The sequence below is a fragment of the Malaya genurostris genome, chromosome 2 (assembly GCF_030247185.1).
Source record: "Malaya genurostris strain Urasoe2022 chromosome 2, Malgen_1.1, whole genome shotgun sequence".
Classification (NCBI taxonomy): domain Eukaryota; kingdom Metazoa; phylum Arthropoda; class Insecta; order Diptera; family Culicidae; genus Malaya; species Malaya genurostris.
This window is the reverse complement of record NC_080571.1, coordinates 21437317-21452495: the sequence shown is the minus strand read 5'-3', so window position 1 is coordinate 21452495 and position 15179 is coordinate 21437317. Positions and strand designations below refer to the sequence as shown.

Sequence of the window (15179 nt, the reverse complement as noted above, 5' to 3'; positions counted from 1 at the left end):
ACTTGGACGATTGCCTTAAGTCCATATTCTTGATGTGCTTTAGTGAAGATGCGCAGGAGATGTTCACCAGATACTGGAAGTCCTTCGGAGACGAGCAGCATTTTTATACTAGTTGGAGTTTGTCCGTCGATGCACACGTTGGATGATTGGTCCTTCATGTATGCTAGATCCCTCTCAGCAGGCCGTTCTATTTTGTTGGTCTTTGAGCGCTTGTTGAACGACATATTGCACGAAATTTTCGTTCAGTTTGCTGGAACGGTTTGTTGTTGTTTTTTCTCTTGCGAAAATAGTGTGAAAATTAAGTGTTACCTTTACATAGAAAGAAAATTTGTTGTTATTCTACGTGAAGTAGAAGTATTGTGCAGGAATGTATTGTTAGTTTAAACAACTAAGTGGAAAAAACTTCAGAAATTCTGCAGTAAAACTAGTCCAACGGGGCTCCAACTATTCATGTTAAAAATGGTTCAACAATGGACCTCTGTCTGCCGGGTTTGTTGAACGAAAAAAATGGCATTCGGTTCAACGGTCTGTTTCTAAATCGGCAAACGAAAGTCCCGTGTTGGCCTCCCGTTGAACGATTGATTAGACTTTCATTGGACCAATGATCCAACGTGTTGGACCAATGAAGGACCACCGTTGAACGTTTTTTTCTAAGAGGGATATAGTCGCACGATGTTGAAAATTTTTGGGTCGCGAAGTCTAGCTTTCAAAAACCGACCGTCGCCATTTGAAGACTGTTCAATCAGTCGCACAATAGGTGGCCGCATGGGGTCCAATTCAAATTGACTGTCATTCGTACTATCGAACGAAATTGCGCCAGTGCAGTTGACTCCGACTGATGACGGTTCGGCGATGTTGTTTTCTGGGTGGTGGACTGTAGATTTATTGTTGCTGCCTTCAGCTGGGGTTTTCCGATAAGGGTTGATTGTTTCGCCCTTTTTGAAGTTTACAAATGTTGAGGTAATACTGACATTTGTACTTCGTTGGCCAGAAAATTGAATACGCGCTGCTGCCAGTAATTCCTTGTCCGAAGGTAAGGCATTTTGGATAACCGATGGCGAAGGTTGACTAATTTTATTATTGTTGCAGGTGATGTTATTGATATTATTTTTGGTTTTGTTACTGTTGCTCTTATAGTTTGTGTTGAAGTTGACGTTGTCATTTTTTTTATTCTGTTTCTCCTGAAGCCGGCGATTGCACTGTTTACGGTCGTATTTTTTTCCCCACTGTTGGTCGCTTGGATGTGTGGAATAAAGCTGTTATTTCAAACGAATAGCTGTCGTCACTCTGGTTATAGGCACTCTAAAAGACGTGTACTGTTTCGATTCAACTAATCGTTGAACTGCAAATGCGACGGTGAACCGAGTTCATCGAGGGGTCCTATTCGAATGATAGATGAATAATCATAGTCCATTCCATCTTGAGTTTATCTTTGCTGTTGTATTGCCGCGATCGCAGTTCAGTTCATATGTCCTTCTCTTCGTGTTTATATTAGTGTACCTTATGATAAAAAAAAGAACCGGAATTTTATTTAAAAACGTGTTTAATCCACCTAACAGTGAGATGATACCTATTTTTATCAATCCGCATGTGTTTTTTGCATGAATATTCTTCGGTGTTTAAGTTTTCATGACATTATTTTAATGACCCTCGTTTTAAGCGACAATTTGAGATTTTAATCACTCATTACTCTGTAATGTCGAAACTGCAAATCGGATCGAATTTGAATCTAGAAGTGTGATAATCGATTAAACATGCCATGATATGTAAGTTCCACTCTAGAGTTTACGGTAATTTAAGGTACTTCCAGAGCCGGTATTCAGGAACCAGCATAACCCAAACCGATTCGTATGGCCATATGACGAATAAATTACAACAGTTTTGAGTTCAACTTTGAAGCTTTTCGGGATTGTCATCTTCTATATCGGTTTGAATTTTAAAAATTCATCATCATGTAATTCGAGAACCGGAAGTCATAATTGGATAAAATAATTAATTTTTGTATATAAGTTTGTTTTAATTAAAATTTTTGTTTCTGAAATTTGATTAGGCTTTTTTTGAGAAAACGATTGAGCTTTGAGAAACGATTTTATACTGGAACCGGAATTCTAAAAGCGGTATGGCCGAAGTCAAATAAATTCACCTGAGTAGCTGTACACTTTACATTTGTTTCAAAACATTTGAAAATCAGTTAAGACATCTTTGAGAGATCATAGCACGAATTAAATTTTTAGGTGCCTTCTGATCGACAACTGAATACCACTAAAACTGAAAAAAGTTAATTTTTTTATCGACTATCCAAATCTGCTAACCCGATAAACCTGATTAAATTATGTGGAATAGACATTTTTATACAATCCCCGAAACCGGAAGTTGGATCTGACTGAAAAGCAAGATGTTTTATAGAACTTTGAAACTTTTCATTTGAATCTTAGATGATTCTTAGATTTCATTTGCATCTTAGATCGGTTCAGCCATCTTCAAGAAAAATGAGTTACACAATTTTGATTTCGTTTCACATATCATCCTGTAGTTCCGAAACCAGAGGTCGGAACCAAACATAATGCAGGAACTTTGTTTGGGAGCATACGACTTTTCGTATGAATCTGAATTTGTAGAAAAGAAATTTTCCGAGAAAATTAATTGAAGTTATTTGTCACACACGCATTTGCTGATCTCGACGAACTGATTCGAATGGTATATGGATGTTATGTTGTTCCAGCATTTATTGCTGTAAGTAGTTTAAAACAAAATAATTAAAAAAAATTCTGCCATCATCTGGTTTATATATGTCATATTCGAACGATTATGTTGCCAAAAACGAGCCGTGCCAAAATCGGTCCGAGGCTAAATGTCATGAAAAAGAATGCTGTACACAATCCTTTTGGTTCTTAGAAACAATTGTATGTAACAGTATAAAAAATCGTGTTTTCAGTTGCTCCCAAGCATTTCTTTGCCAGACAGCGCTCAAAACTTCTACTGCTGGAATAGGGGGAAAAGTCGTTTACACAAAAATTTCGATATCTCCGTTAAAAATGGACGGATTTTAACAATCTATGGCTTGTTGGATAGGTATTACCGTGCGGAATCTAAGTCTGAAAACATATTCTGTTTTCAAGGTCAATTGTGACAGATACTGTCAAAAAACTGAAAATTTTGACATAAAACTTTGTATAACTCAAAAAGTAAACATCCGATCTCAAAACCATTCAATAGCGTTTTGGGTGACGGGGAGACCTTTCATTTGCGACTAGTTTGATGAAAATCGGTCCAGCCATCTCTGAGATCTCGACCTCTTAGTTGACAACACACATACGGACACACACACATACACACACACAGACATTTGCTCAGTTCGTCGAGCTGAATCGATTGGTATATGTCATTCGGCCCTCCGGGCCTCGGAAAAATTTTCGAAAGTTTGAGCGAATTCTATACCTATATTTTATATATATAAAAATAGGTAAAACGCAAAATTTCAATTTTTAATAAATTTCTTTATTATCGCCTTCAAAGTACTCTCATCCTGCGACAATACATGTATGCCAACGCTTGATCCAATTTTCCATACAAGTTTTATAGGCCGCCGAAGGTATGGCCTTTAGTTCACGCAGCGATATCTCTGTTATGGTCTCTATGGTCTCAAAACGCGTTCCCCGCAATGGCAATTTGAGTCTGGGGAAGAAGAAAAAGTCACACGGGGCCATATCTGGAGAGTACGGTGCTTTTTTTTTTTTTATTCAAGAATATAATGTTTAAGGCACACTGCTTAAGCTCTAAGATGCCAAGGGCTTTTACTAATTTTAATTTACGACTAACTTAAAACTAGGGTTGTATCATTGAGTAATGTCATATTTGGGTCGCAATGGTTGACTTTGGCAGATCCAGCCTTCAGCTGGTGATCGGCAGTGGCCGGTGAATTGAATATTTCATGAGAGTCTTCCATATGGCGTTGGTGAATGTTCATGTTGGCCGCATTCTTCGGTCCGTGTGGGTCCGCGAGAGTACGGTGCTTGGTTGATGATATTGGTTGAGTTTTTGGCCAAAAACTGCGACACAACACGATGCTGTTTTTGAATGAAATTCGGCTTTTTTGGCACCAGCCGAGAAGCGACGCATTTCAAACCCAAAACATCAGTTAAAATGTGTTCGGCTGATCCATATAAGATGCAATCTCTCTAATCGGTACAGAACGATTTTGCAACACGATTTGCTTCGCCGATTCAATGTTTTCTTCAGTAACAGATGTTGTTGGGCGGCCAGGGATCTCATCATGGTCCAAGCTTGTACGACCACCTTTGTGTTTTTCCGATTCACCAAAAGCCTTTTCTAACATTTTCAACGTTTCGGAACACTTAAATCCATTTGCAACACAAAATTTGATGCACGCACGTTGTTCTAAATTTTCATCCATTATAAAAATCGCCACACGAAAATTTTTCAACTTCTTTGTATAGACGCCAAACAAAAACTAATCGTACGATATGCGTCAAAATTTGACAGAATGTGTATAAAAGTGTTGCCAACGTTAAGAGAATAAAAGTTTACCAATTGGATAAGCGCGGGAATTTTAAAATGAAAATTCCGGTTCTTTTTTTATCATAAGGTATAAAAGAAAAATGACAACTCTTTTTATTTTTGCAAAGGTTGTTGTTTTGAAAAAAGTAATAGTAATTTTGTGAAAAAACCTACACATCCTACTTAGGATGGGAGGCTACATTCGAATAACAGACGGTAACTTTACACGGGGGCTTGAAAGACGACCCACTAAAGAATCTCAACCGTCTCCTATTTCAATTCCGTTTTCTTTGTTAATTTCCAGCTTCAAAAGGTTACGGGGCAATCTGGTAGTTTTCTCTCTCTCTCTCTCTCCTTCTCTCAATTGAAGTAAGAAAAGATTAATGAACAGACGTGGCTCGGCCTTCATCAGCCTAATAAAACTCAATTGGGATAACAAGGAATGCTTGAAGGAAATTTGTTGTTCGGACAAAGATAAACTCAAGTGGTGGCGTATAAACCAGTGGAAACTGATTGGTAATTGATCGTGAACAACCATTGATTGACCCCTCAACCTGTTAGATGCAGTGGTGGTGATGGTATCAAAAGAGAATTTTTTTTTTGAATTTATGAATAAAATAACTTTTAATTCAAATCACATTACTTCGATTGTTTTCCAATCTTTCTTTCGTATTTAGTTTAGTATTTCTATAATCGCTAGTAGCAGTAAGTTTTCTTTTCTGGGAAAGTAGCAATAATTTCGCGTCAAATTAAACTCAGATTGGTGCACTGCTTCCTACAATACCGGCTGTACTCGAAAATAATGCTTTGAGCTTCGGCTGCCCCGACCACACGTGGTGCAACCAAATACAAATTACAATACGGAATACTTCGACAAATTCTCAAGGACACATTTTGCATCGTGCGGTACACTGTTATGATACACTGTCAGAGTGACAATGTACTTTAACGAGTTTTCTATAAAACTAGCAACACTGAAGGGTAAGAACAAGTTCACCATAGTTACTGTTTATTATAGTGAAAAATAAATAAACAAACCGTTTTTATCTGATAATCTAGATCACAAGCGAAATGTAAGTTAAACAATAATCTAGAATGGTTAAGCCACCATGAATATACTACTAGCTGTATTGATATTTGTAGATTCGTGAGTGTTTGTGTTCATTTTTCATCTTTTGTGCTAGTGCCGGTGATATTTAGACTGATTGTTGCAGTTTAATACAGCAACGATAAACATAAACAAACAAGTTTGTTTTGCACCGTAGCAACTAGCATAAAGCGTTGCCAGAAACGATCTTCTTCCACATTTTCAAACTATCGCAATGAAAGGGAGTAATTTGCTAGGCTTGCTTGTTCAGGCTGTGAACCAAACATTGGCGGTTCGTTTGTATGGGACTTAGGGATATTATTATTTGTATTTGGTGCAACTTCCTGGCGCAGGATTTAGCCATCGTATTCTGATCAGAGCTAATAAAAGTCATTTTCATTGACTCAAAATAGACGGAAATGATGAGAAATCAATGTCACTCTCAGCTTCGCTTGCAAACTATGAGAACGATATCCATGTCCAGTCAATGACATAAGCGGAACAGTGTTCTCTCTTTCATTTGTCCTTTCAGTCATTTGCGGTTTTCAGAGAAAATCCCATACTATGTAGTGTCGGTATTCGATCGAAGCCTTGAAAATCGAAAATGTCAGAGAAAGGTTTCACAATGACTTTTTTCTGTTGGTGTTCCAATTTGTAGTAGTTTTGGTTTCCAAAGAGGTTCTGGAGTGTAATTACTTCGATTTGTCATATTTTAGTCACTCTTTATAGCCAAGCATCACAGATTTTCAATGCATCGATGAAAGAATGAGAATTGAAATTCTGCTGATGCTACCTGCAGACGTTAGTTTGGTTTCGTCTTGTCGTAGAGGAAAGAGTGACGTTGGCAATTATACTCTCTCTTTATTTCAATGAGAAACGAATAAGCTTCATCTCTCTTCGTTTGCTCTGGTGTCGGTCATTTACGAATGAGACAGTAAAATATTGAAAATGAGGCTGTTGGATTGGTTTCATTCACTGAGAATGTGTGACAATTTTTTAGCTCTGATTCTGATGACATGATCGAATTGTCGATTTCCAACTGTGAGGCTGGTTTGGAACATCCAGTACCGCACGCCATCTCAAAAACCTCTTGACAGATTGAAACGAAATTTTAGAATGTAAACATTACACTCTAGACTATTTTTTATTGAAATTGAAAAGTTAATTGTGAACTCAAATTGGTTGAATGATGGAACTGAATGTTGATAAAATTGCAATGTGACCTGAAAATAACAGTTATCTGTGAAGAAACCCACACTTAAACTTTCTGTCACATTAACATTCGTCATCTTATCATTTGCATTTTTATTGAATTACGATTCCACTGTCATCATGGTACGCAACATTTCGACTTTGACAAGTCACCCGTCAAATCACAATCCTAGGGCGTGTGCAAAGCAAGACGAAATCCATCGTTTCCCTGCTTCAATTGTTAGACTGTCAAGCACAGCAAATCGTCCCCCGAGATTTTTCACATATTTATCATATATTCGAACAAATCCGATTCGTTTAACGTATGATTCTCCAATCTCCATCCGTTTCTGCTCCATTTATTACTTGCGAACAATTCAGACGAAATTGTTCCCGACTAAAGCTGCTGTCGAGACAGAATTCCATTTAATCCGTTGTTATCCGCGATTGAAGTACCATTTCGGATAGGAATATTATTAGACTTTTCTTCCCCCTGCCTGATAATCAAATTCCATTGTTTAATTAAAATACATCATGAGGCGAACATCCGGTGAAGCTCTTCGGATTTTTTTCCCGCTCCGCTGTAATTGAATCGTTTCTGCTCATATTTTCCTGACGTTACATTCCTTAGCAAGCTCACGATTAAAGTTTTTTGCTGATAACAAGTTCGTATTGCTGACACACCAAATGAAACGACTTTCCATTCCTAGAAAGCGGCATCCGCATTGATTAGGCTTTGTTGATGCAAGTATTCTGACAAGGCAGGAAATTTCACTGATAACGTCACACCTTCGGAATGTTTTCTGTTTTAACCCGTTCTTTTTCAGTTCAAGTTGAAAAATTTCACCCGGGTAGAAAATGTTTCGAAAAACGCACCCCAACACAACATGAAAAACCTGCCAGCTCGCTTCCACTAACCACATCAAATTCCGAAACATGTGGAAAAAAACAACAATTTTCCAACGCCTACTGAGAATGAATTCCAACGATATTTCATTGAATTCTAACTGCGTTTCGGCTTAGAACTGTCAAATTCATACGTCCGATGTGATTAGAAGTGATTAAATTTATGGAAAATGCTTGGATTCCGGAAATTTCCATTGCACGGAGCTACAAATCTGAACCGATTGTTTCATTTTATTACTCTCTGGAAATCAAACTTTTCACCGCCAGTAGCAACGACGATAGAACTTTATCTTTTATTAAAAATGTGGTGTGGATCGCGAATTTGACAAATGAAGAGAGATCTGAGTACATTTGGATCGCGAATGTTAATTCTTGTACAAAAAGTCATACACCTGAAACGTGAAAGTCGTGGAAGTTACGAAAAACGTAAAAGTCGTTTAAATTGTGGAAGTCTATGAAGTCATTAAAGTCGTGAAAAACGTGAAAGTCGTGGAAGTCGTGGAAGTCGTGGAAGTCGTGGAAGTCGTAGAAGTCGTGGAAGTCGTGGAAGTCGTGGAAGTCGTGGAAGTCGTGGAAGTGTTAAATTGTGTTTGAAGTTAAATCGTTAAATCGTTAAATCGTTAAATCGTTAAATCGTCAAATCGACAAATCGTCAAATCGTCAAATCGTCAAATCGTCAAATTGTCAAATCGTCAAATCGTCAAATCGTCAAATCGTCAAATCGTCAAATCGTCAAATCGTCAAATCGTCAAATCGTCAAATCGTCAAATCGTCAAATCGTCAAATCGTCAAATCGTCAAATCGTCAAATCGTCAAATCGTCAAATCGTCAAATCGTCAAATCGTCAAATCGTCAAATCGTCAAATCGTCAAATCGTCAAATCGTCAAATCGTCAAATCGTCAAATCGTCAAATCGTCAAATCGTCAAATCGTCAAATCGTCAAATCGTCAAATCGTCAAATCGTCAAATCGTCAAATCGTCAAATCGTCAAATCGTCAAATCGTCAAATCGTCAAATCGTCAAATCGTCAAATCGTCAAATCGTCAAATCGTCAAATCGTCAAATCGTCAAATCGTCAAATCGTCAAATCGTCAAATCGTCAAATCGTCAAATCGTCAAATCGTCAAATCGTCAAATCGTCAAATCGTCAAATCGTCAAATCGTCAAATCGTCAAATCGTCAAATCGTCAAATCGTCAAATCGTCAAATCGTCAAATCGTCAAATAGTCAAATCGTCAAATCGTTAAATCGTTAAATCGTTAAATCGTTAAATCGTTAAATCGTTAAATCGTTAAATCGTTAAATCGTTAAATTGTTAAATCGTTAAATCGTTAAATCGTTAAATCGTTAAATCGTTACATCGTTACATCGTTACACCGTTACATCGTTACATCGTTACATCGTTACATCGTTACATCGTTACATCGTTACATCGTTACATCGTTACATCGTTACATCGTTACATCGTTACATCGTTACATCGTTACATCGTTAAATCGTCAAATCGTTCAAACCTTAATCAAACAATTGGTAGCAATAGTAGGATCCCTATTCAGTACATTCTGAGTAATTCGAACTGGAAATTGGGGTTATATCTAAGAGCTGTCAATAGTACTGTTCCAGTCATGAGTTGAGGAAGTTATGATGTAAAAGATTCCTATTAATTTCTCTCTTATTTCCTCGAAAATTCTCAGCTAGTAGCGTGGGATTGGAATGCAAATTCGACAACGATATGTGCAAATACCATTATTCAGCTAAACTAAATGTGAAAAGCAACGAGCAACGTGATGATTGTATATTTTGCACGAAAATTTTGAAACATTAACCAATTTCAGTACCCGAACACCAACCGCATCTAATCACGTGCCGTGATGAACGCAATTTCGTAATCACCAAACACCGTAACGAAATGCTACACTCTTAGAAAAAACAGTTATCTTCCGATTCGTATTATTGAGTTCCAAAAAGTCTGACACTAAATAAGACTTTTAAGGATTTAGCTTTAATGAATTTACTTTTCCGGAAAAAAATCTTTCACATACTTGTCAAGACTAAATTTAAATAAATATTTTAATTGCTTCAAGATTACTTGAACTTAACAAGGTCCAGGTGGAAAACGAACACTGACGCGGGTAAATTTGGCAAGGTGATCCAAACAGAAACACAGTTGTTTCTGTTGCTATGCCAGCGGACAGTAGCAACGCAATGTAGAATGCCAAATGACTTTCTTGACTTGGGTTGGTTTGGCATGGGTGAAATGTCGTAATTGAGGGTTGTGGAGTGGGGGTAAATGGAATTGAATATAAATACAGGGTTCGCTGAAATAGTTTACAAACCATTGAAACACTTTACATTCTATCAGCACCCGACGAGAAATTTACTGATAAATGAAAGGCGAAAATCAACGACGAATCAAATCACCATTGTTCTAAGGAATTAATTTATTATGTTTAGCGTAAAGTCGTGATGAGTTTATTAATGTTTGTTTACCAATTTTAGAAGAAATTTGTTCTCGAAATTCAACCAACCCAACCAGAAAAGCAATCAGCTTAATTCTACCCAACGAAAGACAGATTAAACAAAAAAACAAAAAAAAACATCTTAGAGGATGAACTCGAACCGGCAAGCTTTCTTCAGCCCGTTAAATTGTTCATTTGCATCACTCTCCAAGAGAAACACAGCTTCTTTTCTATCGTACATCCGGTAAAAACGTTTGATTGATTTTTGATAACGTTTCAAGATTGCGAAATTATTATTACTCGGTAATAGATGGTTTAAAGATGCGCAAAAGAAAGGAAAGAGACAAGCAATTTTAAATTGGTAATTGGAATGGTTGAAAATAATTCCAAAATTTATGCAACGTGACCTCAACCAGTTCGATTTGTTTTTATGTTTCGCTTTCGAGTTCATAGCTAACTAGACTCAGAGGTTCAATAAAAAAGCCGCAGAGTAGACGTAAAGTTAATGCTATTTGCAAGACACTTTTGGCTATAACACCAAAGTGCATTGACGAAAGTTTGTCGTTTAAAATCCATGTAAATTTTAGTTGACTTCTCCTTGATACTGGACCGCAGAATCATACCGGTTGCACAATCTGAATCGGGTCATAATAGGGTAAGGGCTCCCTATGTCATCTGAGCTCCTATTTCCATCTCATCCCTTCACTTCATTACTTTGAAAATGAATAATATCTTACAACGTACCTGAACCAAACTGTGAAATGTTTAAAAATGAATATTTAAGCTATTGTCACACTTGTCCACTGGAAAATTTTTTTTTAAATTCTTCGGTGATTGTTTTTTTTTCATTTGAAACAAACTCACTTTTCGATTTACGACACATTTTCGTCTCAATATTTACAGTTCGTCATGTTTCTAAATATCTACTAAACGATTCGTCTCAAAACATGATCACTGTTTCGCACAATTACACTACTATTGAATGCTGGATGACTTCTTAATTAGTAATGTTCACTTGCCACTTGTTTAATTAATGATAAAAAACTTCAAAAACTACCCGACAAGCAATAAAAGTCTTCAAAAAATATGAGATGAAAGTTTTTCACTTAGTTCACTTGACTACGCTTTGTTTTCATCTCATTCGGTTTCGCAAAGTTGCCAGGTTTTCTCATAATGTTACAAAACAAATTGTTTTTCTTCTTCAAATTACCATCAACAAGTATTTTTTTTTTTGGTATCCGTGACATTAGTTGATTTATATTATTGATATTTATATTTCAAAAAAACTATTTCGGCTTCGAATATTACCAGAAATTATTAAATTACGTATTAAATACTAATGAAATAGCCATTGTGGCAAATCTAGTAGCACTGGTTTCTTTCCGCTATATGTCATGTCGCTGTTAAGTGTGCACAGAGATATTTTCAAAGAAAATATGTATTACTTTGTATTTTAATTTTTTACTTCTCACTTTTTATGAACCTGTACAAATCTGTATTACATTTAGGAAATCTGTATAAAATCTGTACTCTGATTTAAATCAACTCAAAAATCTATACAATACAGATACATCTGTATAAATGGCTTCTCTGGCTTTGCATTTTGTTTTTAGAAGGGATAATGCCTAAATTAAAACAATTTCTTTATTGTTTTGTTGTTAAATTTACCAAATTAACTTTACAGTAAAATTTTAAATTTAAAACGAAAGGTAACGAAAACGACCCAACAATTTTTAAACGTCGAAATGATTCAAAACTGGTTCTAAACATATCGTGTGATGTCTTATAGTTGGCATCAGTCCATTTTTAAGAAAAATTCGGACATTTTGAGCCTGAGAGTGTAATAGTGCAATGTTTTGATTTGATTGCTGTCGCCATTACTAATTAATAGGATGAATAAAGGACCAAAGATCGGATGAATAAAAATCCTTTGAGCAGAGTAATGAACATATCAGAAATGTTTTTAGCTGATTTTTTGAACATTATTTTAATTTCCAAGAGATGTGAATCAATTCTCCATGTGAAGCAAGGCGAATTAAGCAGAAATATGAAAAAATGATAGTGATTTTAGTGGATAAATCAGGTTTTTAAGGTAACGTTCTTACAAATGAGATGAAATAGGGAGCCCTTACCCTATAAATTGAAAAACCTTCTCTCAGTTCACAACAAAAAAAAACGGAAATGTTTTATTAAAATGGTCGTATTCCAAACATTTTCCTACACAAAAAGTCTATTGTTGCGATCGCTGGAATTCTGGAAGATGAGCGGGCCCGTACCCAGGATTTCGTTTCGGAAGGGGCCCAAAACAAACTATCTTACTGATGATCCTGCTTATGCTTCTAATTCTCGGTACGCTTAGAATAACTTTGTAGATTCTGAAGTATCAGTTATGGGTTGCCTAATATTCGAGTTTTAAGTTGTTATTATTTTTTATAAGAAATTGATACAGTGTAAATTTTATGTAAAATTATCAAGTTGTTCCTGACATATGGTTGCTCAAATTTTTATGATACTGTGAGGGATTGGAGCAAAAATCTCTTAGTGTTGAAAGGTAATAGATTATATTTTCTCTTGGTTTCAATTGTAGAGGTTTTAACCTTCTTTTTGGACCAGAAAAGCTCTCTAACCCTAGGTGCGAGGTTGGGAATCGAACCCAGGTGGGCTGCGTGAAAGGCATCAACTAACCCGTCACCCAAAAGATTATAGTAAATTTTGTCCAGATTCGACTTCTCGATTTGGAATACCATAGTCATGAGTGTTAAAACCATCAATTTGAATAGAATAGATTACATTAAAACCATTCACTAAACCCTTCTAGTTTGCAAATTTTTGATGGTTATTTACTGAACAAATTTACTTCCACTAAACCTACTCTATGAATTTAAATGCACCTTTTACCAGCCTAGCAGATGTGTGCTTCTGTGCCTCAGTCGATTCACATTCATTTTTTATTTCAATGAGTTTCATATCATGGAATTTTAGATATTTGCGTGAACTGCACCAGTTATGTACATCTAATAAGATGTAAAATTACATGTTTTTTTCGAAGTGTGTATGCACATCTCGAACGACGACACGACCTGCCACTCGTCTATCAAAACTGTATCGTAAATATAACTACCCCTCAGTAACTGGAAATGTCAAATCGAAAACGCTAGTGAATTTTTTTAAACTGGCAGCACAAGTTGATATATTTATTGATTTTGAATAACAATCACCATAACCTTGGTTACTGCATATCGAAGGCAAGATGAATGTAAACAAAATAAATTTCAGATCGGTTATTATATTACGGAACATTTTAATGGATTTACCTGATTCGAGCGTAATGTAAAAATTGAGGAGTATGAATAATGTCTTTTATAAAACCAAGTTCAAAATTCAGGTCTTGACTTGAAACCGTTGTGTGAGAAGGAAGACATGGAAATGACCGACAACGAGCTGAGCGAGGCTAGTGCTCTGCGGTACCTGCATAACGTACGGTAAAATGATTTCTTTGTGGAATTCCACTAGTAATCCTCGAATAGTGGCCAACAAGGTCGTTGGTTTCATCCATAGTTTCGATTAAATTCCGAATATCGAGTTCATTTAAATGCATTTCTGCTTAATTTGGACACTAATAGAACTATTCCACCGCTTTCAAAACATGTTTATTTGTTTTGGGGTTCCTTGGTAACTAGTCCATAGCAACTTAAACAGTGTTGCTCGAGAAGATTATTTTTATCATTTACAAGGGGTCGCTAGATTTGTGGTAACTGGCGGTGAATCGTTAGCGAACAGTTTTAATGCTGATTTTTCTTCGGAGTGCCTGGTCGTGTCGTCGTCTCGAATGCAGTGCTACGTCAATCTCGCGGTTATGTCGCTGGCATCATCTTCTCCTAGATTTTTTTGCAAACTAATTCGATTTACCAATGGAGGTTTCGAAGTATCTAGTCATTCTTTTTCATCGTTGCAACTTCCACATTCCTTCGATGCACACCTTTCGGAGGATTGGAGTTCGCGAAACGCATTATTAAAATTTTCACTCTTACGCCATATTGAATAATGAAATAAATTATGCATACGGAAAACGATTGCAAAAAAATGATCAGTAAATTATCTCGTTTACTGACAAATTATTATGAAAATATGCATACTAAATAGATCGATTGTGACATTTCAGACAATTTATGGAATTAATTCGGGATTCTCACGTTTTCATGGTAATTCAATTCACCTTTTCTGTAGAGACCTATGAAAACACCGTCACATTTTTATGTAAAATAGCATCGTGAGCCTTATGTTTTTTTTTAAATTTCGGTTCAGTCTCATGACGACCATAAGCCATGCCAAAAGTTGAAATCACATTAAACGAAGTGCTTGCACCGAAAGTTGATCAATTCAAACTTCTAATCGCAAAGTTTTCCCACACTCTAGCCATTCCATTGGATGTTTTTTGGTAATTGACCATCAAATTTTCGAAAACATTTTTTACCAAACTAAAATCGCAGCAACCTGGCACGTATGTTAAACATTTCGTTCCGGCCGCAGTCGCCATATCTGCATGTGTTTGGCTAGGAGATAAATTTGTTGCTAAGCTTCAGAGGCGACATCGATCAGTAAAAAGTAGAACTTGTGGGGAAATATGGCACTCGGAAGGACGTGACCGGCCCGGTGTTTGTTCGTTCTGCTGCTTCAGGATACAGAATAGTATAGTGCAGGGTAAACAACACATGGCATTTCGCGTGGAACGAACCGATGCACTACCAATTGTGCAATTTAATCCCTCAGCACCAGCGGGGATAATCCTTCCAACCCCTTTCCTTCGGGGTATGGTTATTCCGATAACAGATGAGTAATAATATTCTATCTTTTTCGTTTCAGCTGTTCCGTGAATTGGGAATCACAGACAACAAATGCCACAACATACATTATATTTCTGTTCGTCTTCGGTTTGGTCGTTCCGTTGGCGGTAATCATCTACAGCTACACCAACATCATTATCGTGATGCGACGGGTAAGTGCGGTGACGATCGAA

General features: G+C 36.6%; 1 protein-coding gene across 2 annotated transcripts in view; it reads left to right on the top strand.

The window, feature by feature from the left end:
• LOC131427204 (vertebrate ancient opsin-like) overlaps nucleotides 1–15179 on the top strand; it is a 78196-nt gene that overhangs the window by 53406 nt on the left and 9611 nt on the right. For both annotated transcript variants that reach the window (XM_058590191.1, XM_058590190.1), the window contains one exon: nucleotides 15026–15158. In XM_058590191.1, the coding sequence (XP_058446174.1) occupies nucleotides 15026–15158 (133 nt within the window). The remainder of the gene's footprint in view (nucleotides 1–15025; nucleotides 15159–15179) is intronic.